The sequence below is a fragment of the Anastrepha obliqua genome, chromosome 5, assembly GCF_027943255.1.
Source record: "Anastrepha obliqua isolate idAnaObli1 chromosome 5, idAnaObli1_1.0, whole genome shotgun sequence".
Lineage (NCBI taxonomy): Eukaryota > Metazoa > Arthropoda > Insecta > Diptera > Tephritidae > Anastrepha > Anastrepha obliqua.
In genome coordinates, this window is record NC_072896.1 from 67,343,067 (window position 1) to 67,356,478 (window position 13,412).

Below are 13,412 nucleotides of genomic sequence, written 5' to 3' on the forward strand. Positions count from 1 at the left end.
TATAATAGCGGTCGCCTCTCGGCAGACAATGACAAACCTCAGAGTATATTGCTGCCATAAAAACCCCCTCATAAAAAGTTCCACATAAAACTGTCCTTCCAATTCTGGAACAAGATCAAGATGCACACCACAAATTAGGGGTGGCGCTCGGCGCAACATCAAAGGCTGCACGCGCCAACCAGACATGTAAATATTGTATAAATACATATGTATACTCGTATATACCTGTACATATATACTGCACTTATTTTCCGCATTTTTAATCCACTACTGTAAGTTTCTTCTTTGCGAATAAGTACTCGAATTGCATGTAAACAAGCAGCGCGCGGCGATTCACTACTCTCCGCTGTGGATAGTATAATAATTTTGATTATGGCTTCAATTTCAATTTTCACAATTTCTTGGTTTCTGTTATATGTTTTGCATTTTGAATTCACAATTCATTGACAAAAATAACCAGTGTTGTTGTTAGCTGCTATTTTTAGCGCACAAAGTGCAATTGCTTGCGTCAAAATTTTTATGTAGCTGGAGAATTTCCACTTGCATAACTCATTTGTAGAACAATAAACCGTGTTTGTGTGTATACGTGCGTGTGTGTGCACTCTCATAAATGTACTAGGCTAACTAATTGAAATTAAAATGTTTTTGGGTTACTATTTAATCACATTTACATACATACACACGAAAGCACATTTATGATCATTGGCGTAATTAAGTGAAGAGTTACGATGAAAAGAGGACAAGCCCACAAAAAAATCAAATTAAATAAACTTATTGAAATTGTTTAAAATAGTGAAGAGCATTTCCTTCATATGACTGAAAGTAGTGAATATTGTTTTGATGGTGGAACAAACTTAAGGCTAATTATAATAAGATTGTCAAATGAGAAGAAACGTGAAGGTAGAGATTGATTGCATGTAAACAAACAAATTTATGGGCATCGCCTCTGAAGCAATTCGTAAATTTTGACAAGAAAGGCGTTTTTTAACATACTAACGTAACATAACTAACTGCATTTAGTAGATTTTAATGCATTTACCAGCATTTTTCATCCTTAAGTATAGTAAATAGATACAGCTCTTTTATTTATTTTTCTTTTTAATTTAAAGAACCTAGTATGATAAATACTAAAAAACCATAAATATGTAAAAAAAAATAATTAAAAATAGTTGTAAAATGTAATCACGTAAAGTGAAACTTGTATTGTATTATTGTATATTATTTAATTGCTATTATTTCGTTTATTTTAATTTTATCGCTTTTTGACACTGGCCATTAAGCGATGTATATAAATCCTGACCAAATTGTTAAACAACATACTTAATGTCAAAAGACAGATGTATAAAATAAATGGAAAAAAAAAAAAATTTTAAGAAAATTATAAAACTAGAATCAAAATAAGTTTTAGTGTACTAATGTCTTCCTTTATTTCGAGTTGTTATGTTTAATATATACGAGGGGTGCCTTCGCAACCCTGGTGTTGCAATCTGGCAACTGACATCGCAAAGTTTGACATTTTTTGACTTTTACGTACTCAGAACGTTTTGAAATACCAGCGCTATTTGTGTTGTTTACAGTAACTTAAAATATTCATCTCGGTCCAAAAATTTAAATCGTGAACATTTTCGTGCGATTATTTTTTACAACTTTCGACGTGGATTAACTCAGCAACATTGCATGGATGAACTTAATTCATTTTTTGGCGATGAAGCTCCATCAAGGACCAGTGTTTATCGATGGTATGGTGAATTCAATCGTGGTCGTAGTTCACTCCAAGACGAATTTCGTGAAAGTCGTCCAAAATCAGTTGTTGTTCCGAAAACCGTTGATGATGTGCGCGAACTAATATTGCAAGATCGTCATGTGACCTATCGTGAGATTGAGACAATCTTAGGCATTAGTGGGACCAGCATACATTCAATATTGCATAAACATTTGACTGTCAAAAAAATTTGTTCGCGTTGGATCCCACACAATTTTTCAATCGCTCAAAAAAAGGCTCGTGTCGATTGGCCGAAGGAAATGCTCAAAAAATACGATCGCGGGGCTTCGAAACACGTCCATGACATCGTGACAGGTGATGAATCATGGATTTACGCGTATGAGCCCGAAAGTAAACAGCAGTCGACTGTATGGGTGTTTCAAGATGAGCCAAATCCAACAAAAGTTGTTCGCGCACGAAGCACTTCCAAGCAAATGGTCGCCTGTTTTTTCGGAAAAACTGGACATGTCGCAACCGTACCACTAGAACAACGCAGAACAGTAAATTCTGAGTGGTACACAACCATTTGTTTGCCAGTTGTCTTCCAAGAAATTAGGAAAATCAATCGCCAAAGACGGATCACTCTTCACCAGGACAATGCGAGCTCTCACACATCGGCTCAAACAACTGCATTTTTGAGCACCCAAAACATCGAATTAATGGGTCATCCGCCTTATAGTCCTGACTTAGCACCGAATGACTTCTTTTTATTCCCGTACTTAAAAAACAAACTGAGAGGTCAACGTTTTTCGACACCTGAAGAAGCGGTTGCGGCATTCAGAATGCATGTTTTGGAGGTACCTCATTCAGAGTGGTAAAAGTGCTTCGACAATTGGTTCAAACGCATGCAAAAGTGTATAGATCTTCATGGAGAATATTTTGAAAAACAATAAAGTGATTTTCGATGATTAAAATTTGTTTTTGTTCTCTAATCCCGACATATAAAAGGCACCCCTCGTAACAATCCCAACAGGCTGAAAATAAAATGAAGTAAATAAACTTCAATCTAATTAGATAATAAAAAGTAATTACAAAATAAATAAAAAATAGACAAAATTAAAAAAATATTATAGTAAAATAAAATAAAACAAAACCCAAAATTAAATAAAGTAAAATAAAATAAAATAAGGAAATAAAGTAAAATAAAATAAAACCAGGTAAAATTGAAATAAAAAAATTAAGTAAAAAAATAAAATCTAGTGAAATAAAATAAAATTGTAAAAAACATATAGTAAGATAGAATAAAAATAAAAAATTATGTGAAATAAAATAAAATAAAACCAAGTAAAATAAAATAAAATCAAGTAAAACAAAAAAAAATAGAATACAATAAAATAAGAAAATCAAGTAAAACAAAATGAAACCAACTAAAATAAAATAAAATATAATGAAATCAAATTCCGTTTCATTAATACTTCTTTGGTGGTTTTCAATTTACTCGTAAGCATTTTGTGGGAATTTCGTCTTCAACATATGGTAGTTGCCGTGCTTTACAGCAACTGCGCCCGAAGTGAATCCAAGTTCTGTAAAAGAGGCTTAAACTCGGAGTTCTGAGCGATCTCTGCTTTTTTTAACTAACTCCACAGTACTACTTTGTTGAAAATTGCGTAGTCACAATCGAGTTGTTGCAGAGCTTTGTCTGTGTACTAGTTGTCGACCTCTGGAAATAGAAGAGGAATAAATTGTTTGTGTTAAAAAATATCAATGTTTACATAATTACAGGCGGGTGAAGGAAAGGTTTTGAGGGGCCTGCTCCTAGCCTGTCCATGCTTGAAAACGTCCTATAATATTAAAATTAACACACATATTGACACACAAAAATATAAAGAAGACGGCGATATCTGGTAGATAATTTCATGGCATTTATTTTTAAATCACATGTTCCATTCGATCAGCCCAATTTTTGACTACTTTTTCCAATAATTCTGGCCGTATGGCGTCAAGAAAGGATTGGATATTTGAATAAATGGGTTGATAAGCGCGCTGTAGGGTAAGTTCCGTGTTTTTGGAACGAAATGTCTTCGATGTTTAACTGGTTAATTTTTGGAAACAAAAATTCAGTCAGCAAGGCTCGATAGCGCCTGCCATTCATCGTAACGACAGCTTCTTCCTCATTTCGAAAGAAATAAGGTTAGGTAAGGTAGCAATGGTTACCCAGAGAGTGGGCCCACTTGGACGAAAGAAGTATGGTTCATCCTTGGTGATACCATTGCAAGAGGGGGCAAAAACGATAGGACAAAAAGGAGAGGGGTGGGAGGGTATCTGTGGACTAAGAACGGTGACTAATTTGCGGTTGTGTTAGCCTATTTATGCTACTGATAAAGTTCATCAGATTTTTGATATCAAGACCTGTTATATCAGCTAGCGCAGAAAAGAAGTGAGAACCAGGATGCTTGAATCTTAGTCACGCGAGAGCTGGGAAGCTAAGGAGCAGGTGCTAAGATGTTTCCACCTCATCCTCCATACAGCTGACGCAAAAAGGGCTCGAAATAATTCCGAATCTCACGGCATGTATGTATACCCCGCGAATAGTACCCCGTGAGGATGCCCACGAAATTTGAGAAAGAAATAAGGATTGATGATAGTTATTACTTCGAGTTTTTAAGTAAATTTCCACAAATTGGAAGCTTATAGTAAAACGGAAACAAAATGCATTAACACACATGTATATATATATTATATATATATATAATTGGCGCATACACTCTTTCTGAGTGTTTGGCCGGGCTCCTCCTCCTATTTGTGGTGTGCGTCTTGATGTTGTTCCACCTACAGTTTCAAGCCGACTCTGAATGGCAGATATTTTTATGAAGAGCTTTTCATGGCAGAAATACACTCAGAGGTTTGCCATTGCTTGCCGAGGGGCGAACGCTATTAGAAAAAACGTTTTCTTAATTTTGGTGTTTCACCGAGATTCGAACCTACGTTCCCTATGAATTCCGAATGGTAGTCACGCCCCAACCCATTCATCTACGGTGGCCGCATAAACATACACGTCTTTTAAATTTTCCATATTATTGATATACTTTGTTTTTAATAAAAAACATATTTGTCATGTATTCAAAGTTTGTAGTTATTAGCAAATTTTCATGCGCAAATTTTCATTTAATCTTCCTCATTGCAATTTAAGTGCATTAGAATATATTTTATTAGCAGTTATATATAATTTGGGTTAGTATTAAAAACAAAACAAAATCAGGTATCTGTCAAAAATTTGTTTTTTTGGATCTGAGTGCAGTCAATGCTTCAAATTTTAAATTCAATAATAGCCTAGGCAAACGACGGCATTAATGGGATTACCGGTGCAGTTAATTCTGATTAAAATTGTAGTGTCTCAAACGGTGGTTACACGGATTAGTGAGTTTTGTCAGTAAAAGATGGATCGCAGGCGACAAATACCGGTATTAGCTGTTTTGATACTAAAAAATAATTATTTATTTAAAGAAAAATCTTAAAATGCTATTTCTCAAACTGCTCCGCAATATTAAAACAATTAATGAAATTTCAAACGTGTTAGTGCAAACTAGCATTGCATCTCTGCATTTGCGCGTCCTCCCCATTGGTTATGAGCGCCTGTTCATCCCTCTCCGTCCAAGATGAATGTTTACTTCTACTTGCCATTTGAAATTGCAAAAACGCATTTTTAAGCTTAAAAATAAATGGAAATACCATAAAATATTCCTGTTGGGCTAATCATATTGTTCCAGAATTTTAATGCTCCAATGATTGTTTTTCCCTAATCCGCTTAAATTATTAGAATTAAGTCTAGTTGTCAATCCGAATTAATTCCTGAGATAATTTCGTATTAAGTCGTTAATCCCGATTGACGCCACGCTATAAACCACTTAAGAGATGCCGAAATGAGCTAAGTGAATGCGGAGATAAATAAATAAATAGCGCAACTTGCTGCATACTTACAGGCGAGAGAAATATTAAGCACTATTCGCATAAACAACCATCATTAACAACATAAAACAATGAAATTTGTTCGAAGCAGCCTTTATTAACATCGTATGGCCGATATTTATTAATATTAGAACGCGTAAGATGTCACTTGGATCATTTTTTATAATTAATAGGCTGTCGCGTAGTGTGATTATGAATGAATGATGCCGTTTTGATTATATACATAAATGTAAATAGGTATAAGGACGTATATATATTCGCATGTATTTTGGTATAATTGCCGCCCACTGTACAAATCCGCTACGTGCCACTCCAACACCAGACTACAAATAGGCTATTGCGAGCCTGTGGGCATCGGCCCGCAGATGTCATTTAGCCAGTAAACGATTTATGTACATTTATAAGAACAACAACAAAAACAACGCAAAGGAGGGATGCAATAAATGATTGCAACATTAATTTTGACAGAAAGAATAATAAAATAATCAAGTACATAAATCTACGGCCTCCTAAAAACAAACAATAGTCTTATTCATTTTACTCATTATTATTGTAGTACTTTAAGTTTCTTAGCCAGCCAAAACAAATTGTCACTTAATTTCATTTTTGTTTCTTTCTTGCAGCGAGGTTACAGAAGGTGCCTTACAAGTATGGCGTGCGCTACCCGAGCGCATACGTCAGGACCCGAGCTTAGCATCGTTCCGCTTGGAACATGAACGCATTCATGGCGGTGAGTAAATAGAAATGAGAGTAAAATTATAAATACAAGCAAACCTGTAAGAAAATTTATATAAGATAAAAGAAAGAAGAAAGAAAAGAAAATTTATATAACATAAAAATAAGGGATACTTGGTTTTTGCTACTCTACTGCATAAGAGATCGCTTCAACGTATGGTGTGCAATTTAGAAGTGCATGTGATCACTTAATTGCCTGTAGTGCAGTAGGTATTGCCATCGCGATTGCCTTCTTTGTCTAGTTCCAAGGTTGACTTCTTGACTATTTTTCGTGATCTGTTGCTCAAATTTCTTTTCCCACTTATACTTATATAATAACGCACTGGGTAACATGTCAAGCGCTTTCAAGGGACACAGAATACGTAAAGCTCAGTTAGAGGATTTTAAAAGTTACTTTGAACCCTGTAGCAAGCAGTAACTTAGACTTAGTCTTTTCTGAATTAGCTCTTTTAGACTTAACGGATTTGCTCCAATTGTGTACTAGTTTCAATTCAGTCATTCCGCTTCCGCTTGCAAAAAATATCATTAATTATCAAGACTTTTGCTTAGCCGGAAACTGTGTTCTTTTTTCCTCTTAGGCCATAAATAGTATTTAAGTGTCACTTTTTATTGCTTCGCGGCGTAGTTGTAAGCATTTTTGTATTATGTGGATTTTATTGGTCTGGCGGTCTAATGTTTAGACGGTCGCCAAATGTGCGCCAAAAATATATTTACATTAGGGTTCCTCATCAAAAAAAAGTTTTAGTTTTCGGTAGGAATTATGAAATTTATTTTGTTTTAAGACTTCCGTCTGGGTCTCTCTGGCCGTGTTCGGCGTTTAGCCACCTTACTGCAACCATGTGTGTGTACTGAAGGAGAATGTCCGCTCATTATTGGCAGAAACTAATCATTCAGGACCCGCCGATAAGAGACACCGTCCACAGAAATTGCTTGCCCTCAACGATTTTAAAAAAATATAGTAAAATTATTCCACAGCTTGATAATGCACACCAAACCGCCACTTTGGGGCTGTGAAGTAGCTGTTTATGTTGTGGTTTCTGTCTTTTAGGTGACCAATATCGGCAATTTTGCTTACATGCACTTCAATTTTCCTCATTCCAAAAGATAGTGTTTACCATACGAAATCGCTTCAGAGTTATCTCGCAGAAATTTCAAAAAATCGTAATTGTTAGGCTTAAGGGGGGGGTAGGGTCACAAAATCGAAATTTTTTTTCTTCACTCATCTTATAGTAAATCATTTCAAGAATGTTGTGTCAAAATTTTAAGTGGATCGGAGCAGAACTCTCAAAGTTATAGCCTTTGTAGGCACTCTACCTCGAATGCGGAGCATCGATAATTTCTCAGAGTCATTTTTTCAAACGCGTTTTTCCCGAAACGACTTCTTAAAAGTCGGTGCCAATCACAACTCCGAAACTATTCAACCGATTCTTTTCAAATTTGGCACACATTTTCTAAATCAAAAATACCTCCCCCCTACACTGTTTTTTTTTTATTTTTTGTTTTTTAAGGTTGTTTTTCACTTACAAATATGGCGAAATTTTTCGCCAAAAATGCTCGTTTTACGTTTTTTTGCCACCAAAACTACAAAAATGAAAAAAAAAAAATTTTATTAATGTAGGGGGGAGCATTACGTCATACTTTAACTGAAAAATTCGACTTTTTTAGTTTCAGATGATTCTACGACGAATGCCGATTGGCACCGCAGAGCACCTCTCGAAAAACATATCTCCAAAAAAACTCTGTCATGGGCTTATTTGTCAATATTTTATTATTAATATTTTTTAAAAACTTATTGAACAGATGTACAATAACATGTAACTGATTTTATTAAAGTATCTTAAGCCATATTTCTGTAAAAAATTAAAAAAAAAAAGTGTTTTTTTTTAGTGCTAAGCCCTACCTCCCCCTTAAGTGCTTGCAGGATTTCACTTTTGAAAGGGAGATCTTTCCTCAATATTTCATCCAATATAGTTTTTGGAAGTTTCAGCCACTCTCTTGTGCACAGACTGTTTGTAGGTGGGCTGTTTGCCACCGAACTTGTTGCCCGAAACCTTCGCACTCATGAACGAATAAAATTTTCACTTGGTGCATCATGTAATGATCAAAATCTATGACGAACAGTAGCATATGCATCATTGACCTTGAAATATGCTTCGATTGTCACGTTGTCCACCCATCCAACGAAGTTAACGAGGTCATCTCACACTCATGTGCTCGGCGGTTAGGGAGAAACTTTTAATTAAAAACCACCGGACACCCTGTATCTCCAGAAATCGAGAATTTTGTTAATTATGTTTGAAAATTGGATCAATTAAATCAAAGCAATGAGATTTTCGATGCCATTTTTTGTGCTTTATTTGGGATATTGGTTTAAGGAAACCTTGAATAAAATCTTCACCAATTTAGACTTTAATTTTTTTTTTTCATATATCGCTATATTTTGAAAATTTTAAGCATTATTAAACAGACCCTTTAAGCTTAAACTCTTTTATCATCTGAGGTGCTCTGTTGGGAAAAAACACTTTTAAAAACTAATTTTATTTATAAAAACTCGATTTTCGGAGGCACTCTTAAATCGATCCAATTCCCGCAAATCTTGATAAAAGTCTTAATATATAATCTTTTTTTTTTAATTCCCCTGAAAAACCAATACCCCTTTTATTTTGTATGAAGAGTGATCACCCTATTGTGACAATGACAATTTGCAAATCGCCGCCGCCATCGCAATGGATATACCAATGTAAATGTGTACACATGCGAGTGTATGCATGGCTATATGAACTTTTATATCTATTTTTGGGACTCAACTTCCATAATTCCAAATATACTCACGCCCATACTCACATTCACAGAAGCATACACACATATTTATTTCACTTTCAATTACTTGTGCACACCATAAGTGAATACACTCCAGCTGAGAGCAATATTTACCTAGAAGTGTTGTTGTTATTATCTCACAAAATAATATAAGCCTTAAACATCTGTCTGGTTTTAATACAATAATTTGCATTCATTGTTTAATCATTACTGACTGAAGTTATAAAATTATTACATATTTACGAATAAATTTGTCTTTTCCTTCTTAATGAACGCTGTAGCTGCCCAAACGGTTTTTAGCTGAATTCCAGATAACACGCCAGTTGTTTACTTTTTCTCGTGCTATTAAAGGAAGTCCTTCTCTACTTGAATTGTTCAGCGTAGGCAGGTTTGGGCATTTTGCACCACCACTAATTTGCACTATCACTAATTTTTTAGTGGTTTTAAAATAAGCGTTTTATTGTCACTAAATCTTCAATTCACTAAATCCGCATATTTTAATAATTATTTAGTGCACTATGCCCAACCCTGAGCATAGGGAAGGCCTTTTTCTTCTTCTGCCATCAGTAGCAACTACCGAATTGAGTAGCTTGAGGCGCTGCAACTCATTGTCTGATCGCCTGCGTTATTTGCACCTACCGCAGAATCATTCTCTCGAACAGTATACTGTCTATCAGAGAACTAAGTGTACCGGGGTATCTACTGCGCACAATTCGTAGTTACTTCACCAACAGAATTTCGAAATACGATGCAGAAAGCGACCAAACGCACCAAATCTCTAGCGGGGGTTCCCCAAGGATCTGTCCTTGGTCCAACACCTTGGAATGTCATGTAGGTCGAGGTCCTCAAACTAAAACTACCAGACGGTGCTACTATCATAGGCTATGCGCATAATATTGCGCTTGTAGTTACGGATATATACATACATAGGCCAGCTGGAAGCAAAAAGCCATGACGTAGCAGCAATGGTGAGACTATGGTTGGTAAAGACCGGAATGGAATTGGCAGCTCTAAAAGCCCAGGCGGTACTTATTAGTGCGCGGAGAAAAAAGGAGGAAATACTTCCTAAGGAGTCGATTAAGTACACTTATCAGCGCTCAGCGCAAGAACTTATACCATCAGTGGAACCCTAACACGAATGCTACCTAATATTGCGGGACCGTAAGACAAAAGAAGACGTCTCTTAGCTCCTAGTTCCTAATTGAGTAAATAGAGTTCTCTACTCCTTCAAAATTATGACTGTGAACTGTGGCATTGAGCTGATACCTAAAATGTTAGGCGAGAGATTTCATGACAAGAGATACTCGGTCTTTTCCTCTTTTCCTCTTTCCCTCAAGACCCATGCACTTCAATTTTTATGCAGACATAATCAATAGCTTCGATGATATCACCCCCTACATTTGACGACGACACATTTAATTTGGTTCGCGCTTCTTGATTAGCGCGATAACCGCTTTAGCGATTTGGGCCATAATTAATAAAGTGCGGTAGTCGTTTCTTGGTTGCGCCGGCGTCAGTTGTATGCACTAAGTGAAGCCAAGTTCTTCTTTACCTAATATTTCCAATGCAAAGGAGGCCTTCCTCTTCTACTGCAGCCGCTAGCAGGTAACCCATCGTATACTCTACTTTCAGAGATGGAGTGTTTGTCTACCTAGCCAACAGAGTCGCTGCATCTTTATTCGCTGCACTATATCTATATCATATCTATGTATATTCAGCCGCCGTAGCCGAATGGGTTGGTGCGTGACTACCATTCGGAATTCGCATAGCGAACGTAGGTTCGAATCTCGGTGAAACACCAAAATTAAGAAAAACATTTTTCTAATAGCGGTCGCCCCTCGGCAGGCAATGGCAAACCTCCGATGAAAAAGCTCCTCATAAAAATATTATATCTTTGTTCCAAATACTTTTGTAAAATTGTATATTTTATTCTGCAAAATTACAAAATAAAATTATAAGAGTTATACAAAATTTTAAAAATCTCTATACCATAATTTTGAACAAAGAATAAATATTTCAATTATAAAAAAATGTTTCAAACATTTTTCACTTTACTTCTTATGATACTCAAGCCTACAAATAAACAAAAAACTTTTCCGTTCCGTCCTTTAGCTAGTCTTCCTGGATCGTCATAGTTAAGTATTTGTCTTGATATACCTGGTGCACTTTTACTCTTCAAGAAAATTTCGACTGAAGACCTTCGAAATCCTAATTTTTCACTTAGGTTTCGGGTTGCATATTTTTCTTTCCGAGGGATCAACATTTTGCTTCTTTTATGGTTTGTCATTTTCTTCTCCGCAAACTTTCGACAAATCTTCTGTTCCTTAACTACTCCATTTGCTACCCATTGTGATTATAAATATTCTTTTATGACATTCCCAAGCACTGTAATCAAACTTCATTATTTCTTATAGTAATCACTTCTGTCACTTCCATCAACACGCCCACTCCTGATACAAACACACCTGCATACATATATATTATATATTTGTTTATATCACTTCTTGTGTCCTTATTCTTTTCAAACAAATTACATTTATTCGTTTCGTTTCCTTATTCAACATAATCCTATGCTGTAATCTTTGTATAAAAGGAAAAAAATATATGGGGTAATTTTTCTAACTAAATCAAATTCTGCCCCATGAGCAGTAGCCTAAAAGAATGGGAAATAATAAAAAAAGTGCGACGTGATTGCGCGAACAAATCGTCGAACTGAACATGTGTCAATTGACTGCTGTCAATATTGTTTATAGGAAAAACGTAAAATAAAGTAATGCACATGTTTTTCTTAACATGTCCATTTTCGATAATTTTTTAGACGACCCATGACCCACTTCAAAGCGAATGCTGCGAGTGTACCATAATTTCCTGTTTGTTAGATAAACACAGACACGAAACGCAAGGAACGCAACATTGCGTTGGGTACCGGAATAAAGCAGTTTGTTGTTGTAGCGAAGGACCTTCCTTTGCGGTTTTGTGTATCCTTCACCCAAACCTGCCAATCACCCAAGGCTGCCAATTGTCAATTGTCCACCTTTCGGCGATAATTCCACTTTTACCTCCTCTTGAGTGTGTATATATTCTTATTTTTATTTGTCTTTTTATATATGTATGTAAGTTCAATAAGTAAATAAAATTAATTAAATTGTGTATTATATGGTTAGCAAGGAAGTGCTAAGTATCAAATTTAATTTTTCTTCCTCTTCTGATGTAAACAGACTTGGATGCGTTGCCTTCGCCGGATGTGTCCGAACACTATGTTAAGTCGCCAAATGCCTTTACCAAGGTGGGCATCAATGTGACCAATGAGCTGGGGCAAGTGCGTATCTTGGAAGTTAGGTAAGTGCAGAACTGAGTGTAAATTAAACCATAGAATTACCTAAGCGATTTATTCCTTTGCACTCAGGGACATGGAGAATAATAACGAAGATCATCATGACGAGCACGATGAGCCACATTCGCGTAGGAGGGTAAGTTCAATTACCGCTAAGATTATGTACGACTAGTTAAATTTTCATTGGGTAAAATCCATCACTCAGTTGGCACTTCACTACATTTTACATAAATTTAGTAGCAAGTTTCGAAAAAATTGCTATCGAGGTAAGCCTACGAATTGTTTAAAACACAAAAACTTAAAACAGCTATACAAAAAGAGGCTGAAACAAAACATTCTTTGGAGGCGCACCTAGGGTGACGGAAATACTTTGACTGGTTGGACTATGGCTGCGAGAGAATTCGAAATGACGGCCAAAACTAAATAATTATTAATGGGTACGAGAGGCCAAATAAAATCAAAAACAGGCACAACTAGATTCTACTACCTCAAAAAACTTCATTCGCAAGAGAAGTTCTTTCTTTCAAACAATTCGCTCACTTCTATCCGGCAATCGCAAGTCCATTCGAAGCCTATGCACCGAATAGAAAAATTATTTGCTGCAGATGAAGTTATTAATGGCTCTACCAGTACGTTCATATCCCAACCAGGATTGACCGCCTTCTTGGTGTCCACCATGGTGGCAAACAACGTCTGAAAAATGTTCATTAGGAATAAGCGTTTCTTACTTTTCATTTGCCTATTATGATTTTCTAGTCGGTACCATTTTGGCGAGAACTGTAGGTATTTCTCTTAGATGACAACGCGCACCGTTCCCCTGTCTTGCTGTTACATCGGCGATTATTTAATTCAATT

The 13,412-nt window shown here is 35.9% G+C and overlaps 1 protein-coding gene across 2 annotated transcripts in view; it reads left to right on the top strand.

Moving 5' to 3' along the window:
• LOC129249459 (P protein) overlaps positions 1 to 13,412 on the top strand; it is an 81,979-nt gene that overhangs the window by 58,216 nt on the left and 10,351 nt on the right. For both annotated transcript variants that reach the window (XM_054889287.1, XM_054889288.1), the window contains exons 2-4: positions 6,292 to 6,398; positions 12,442 to 12,562; positions 12,630 to 12,693. In XM_054889287.1, coding sequence (XP_054745262.1) covers positions 6,292 to 6,398; positions 12,442 to 12,562; positions 12,630 to 12,693 — 292 coding nt within the window. The remainder of the gene's footprint in view (positions 1 to 6,291; positions 6,399 to 12,441; positions 12,563 to 12,629; positions 12,694 to 13,412) is intronic.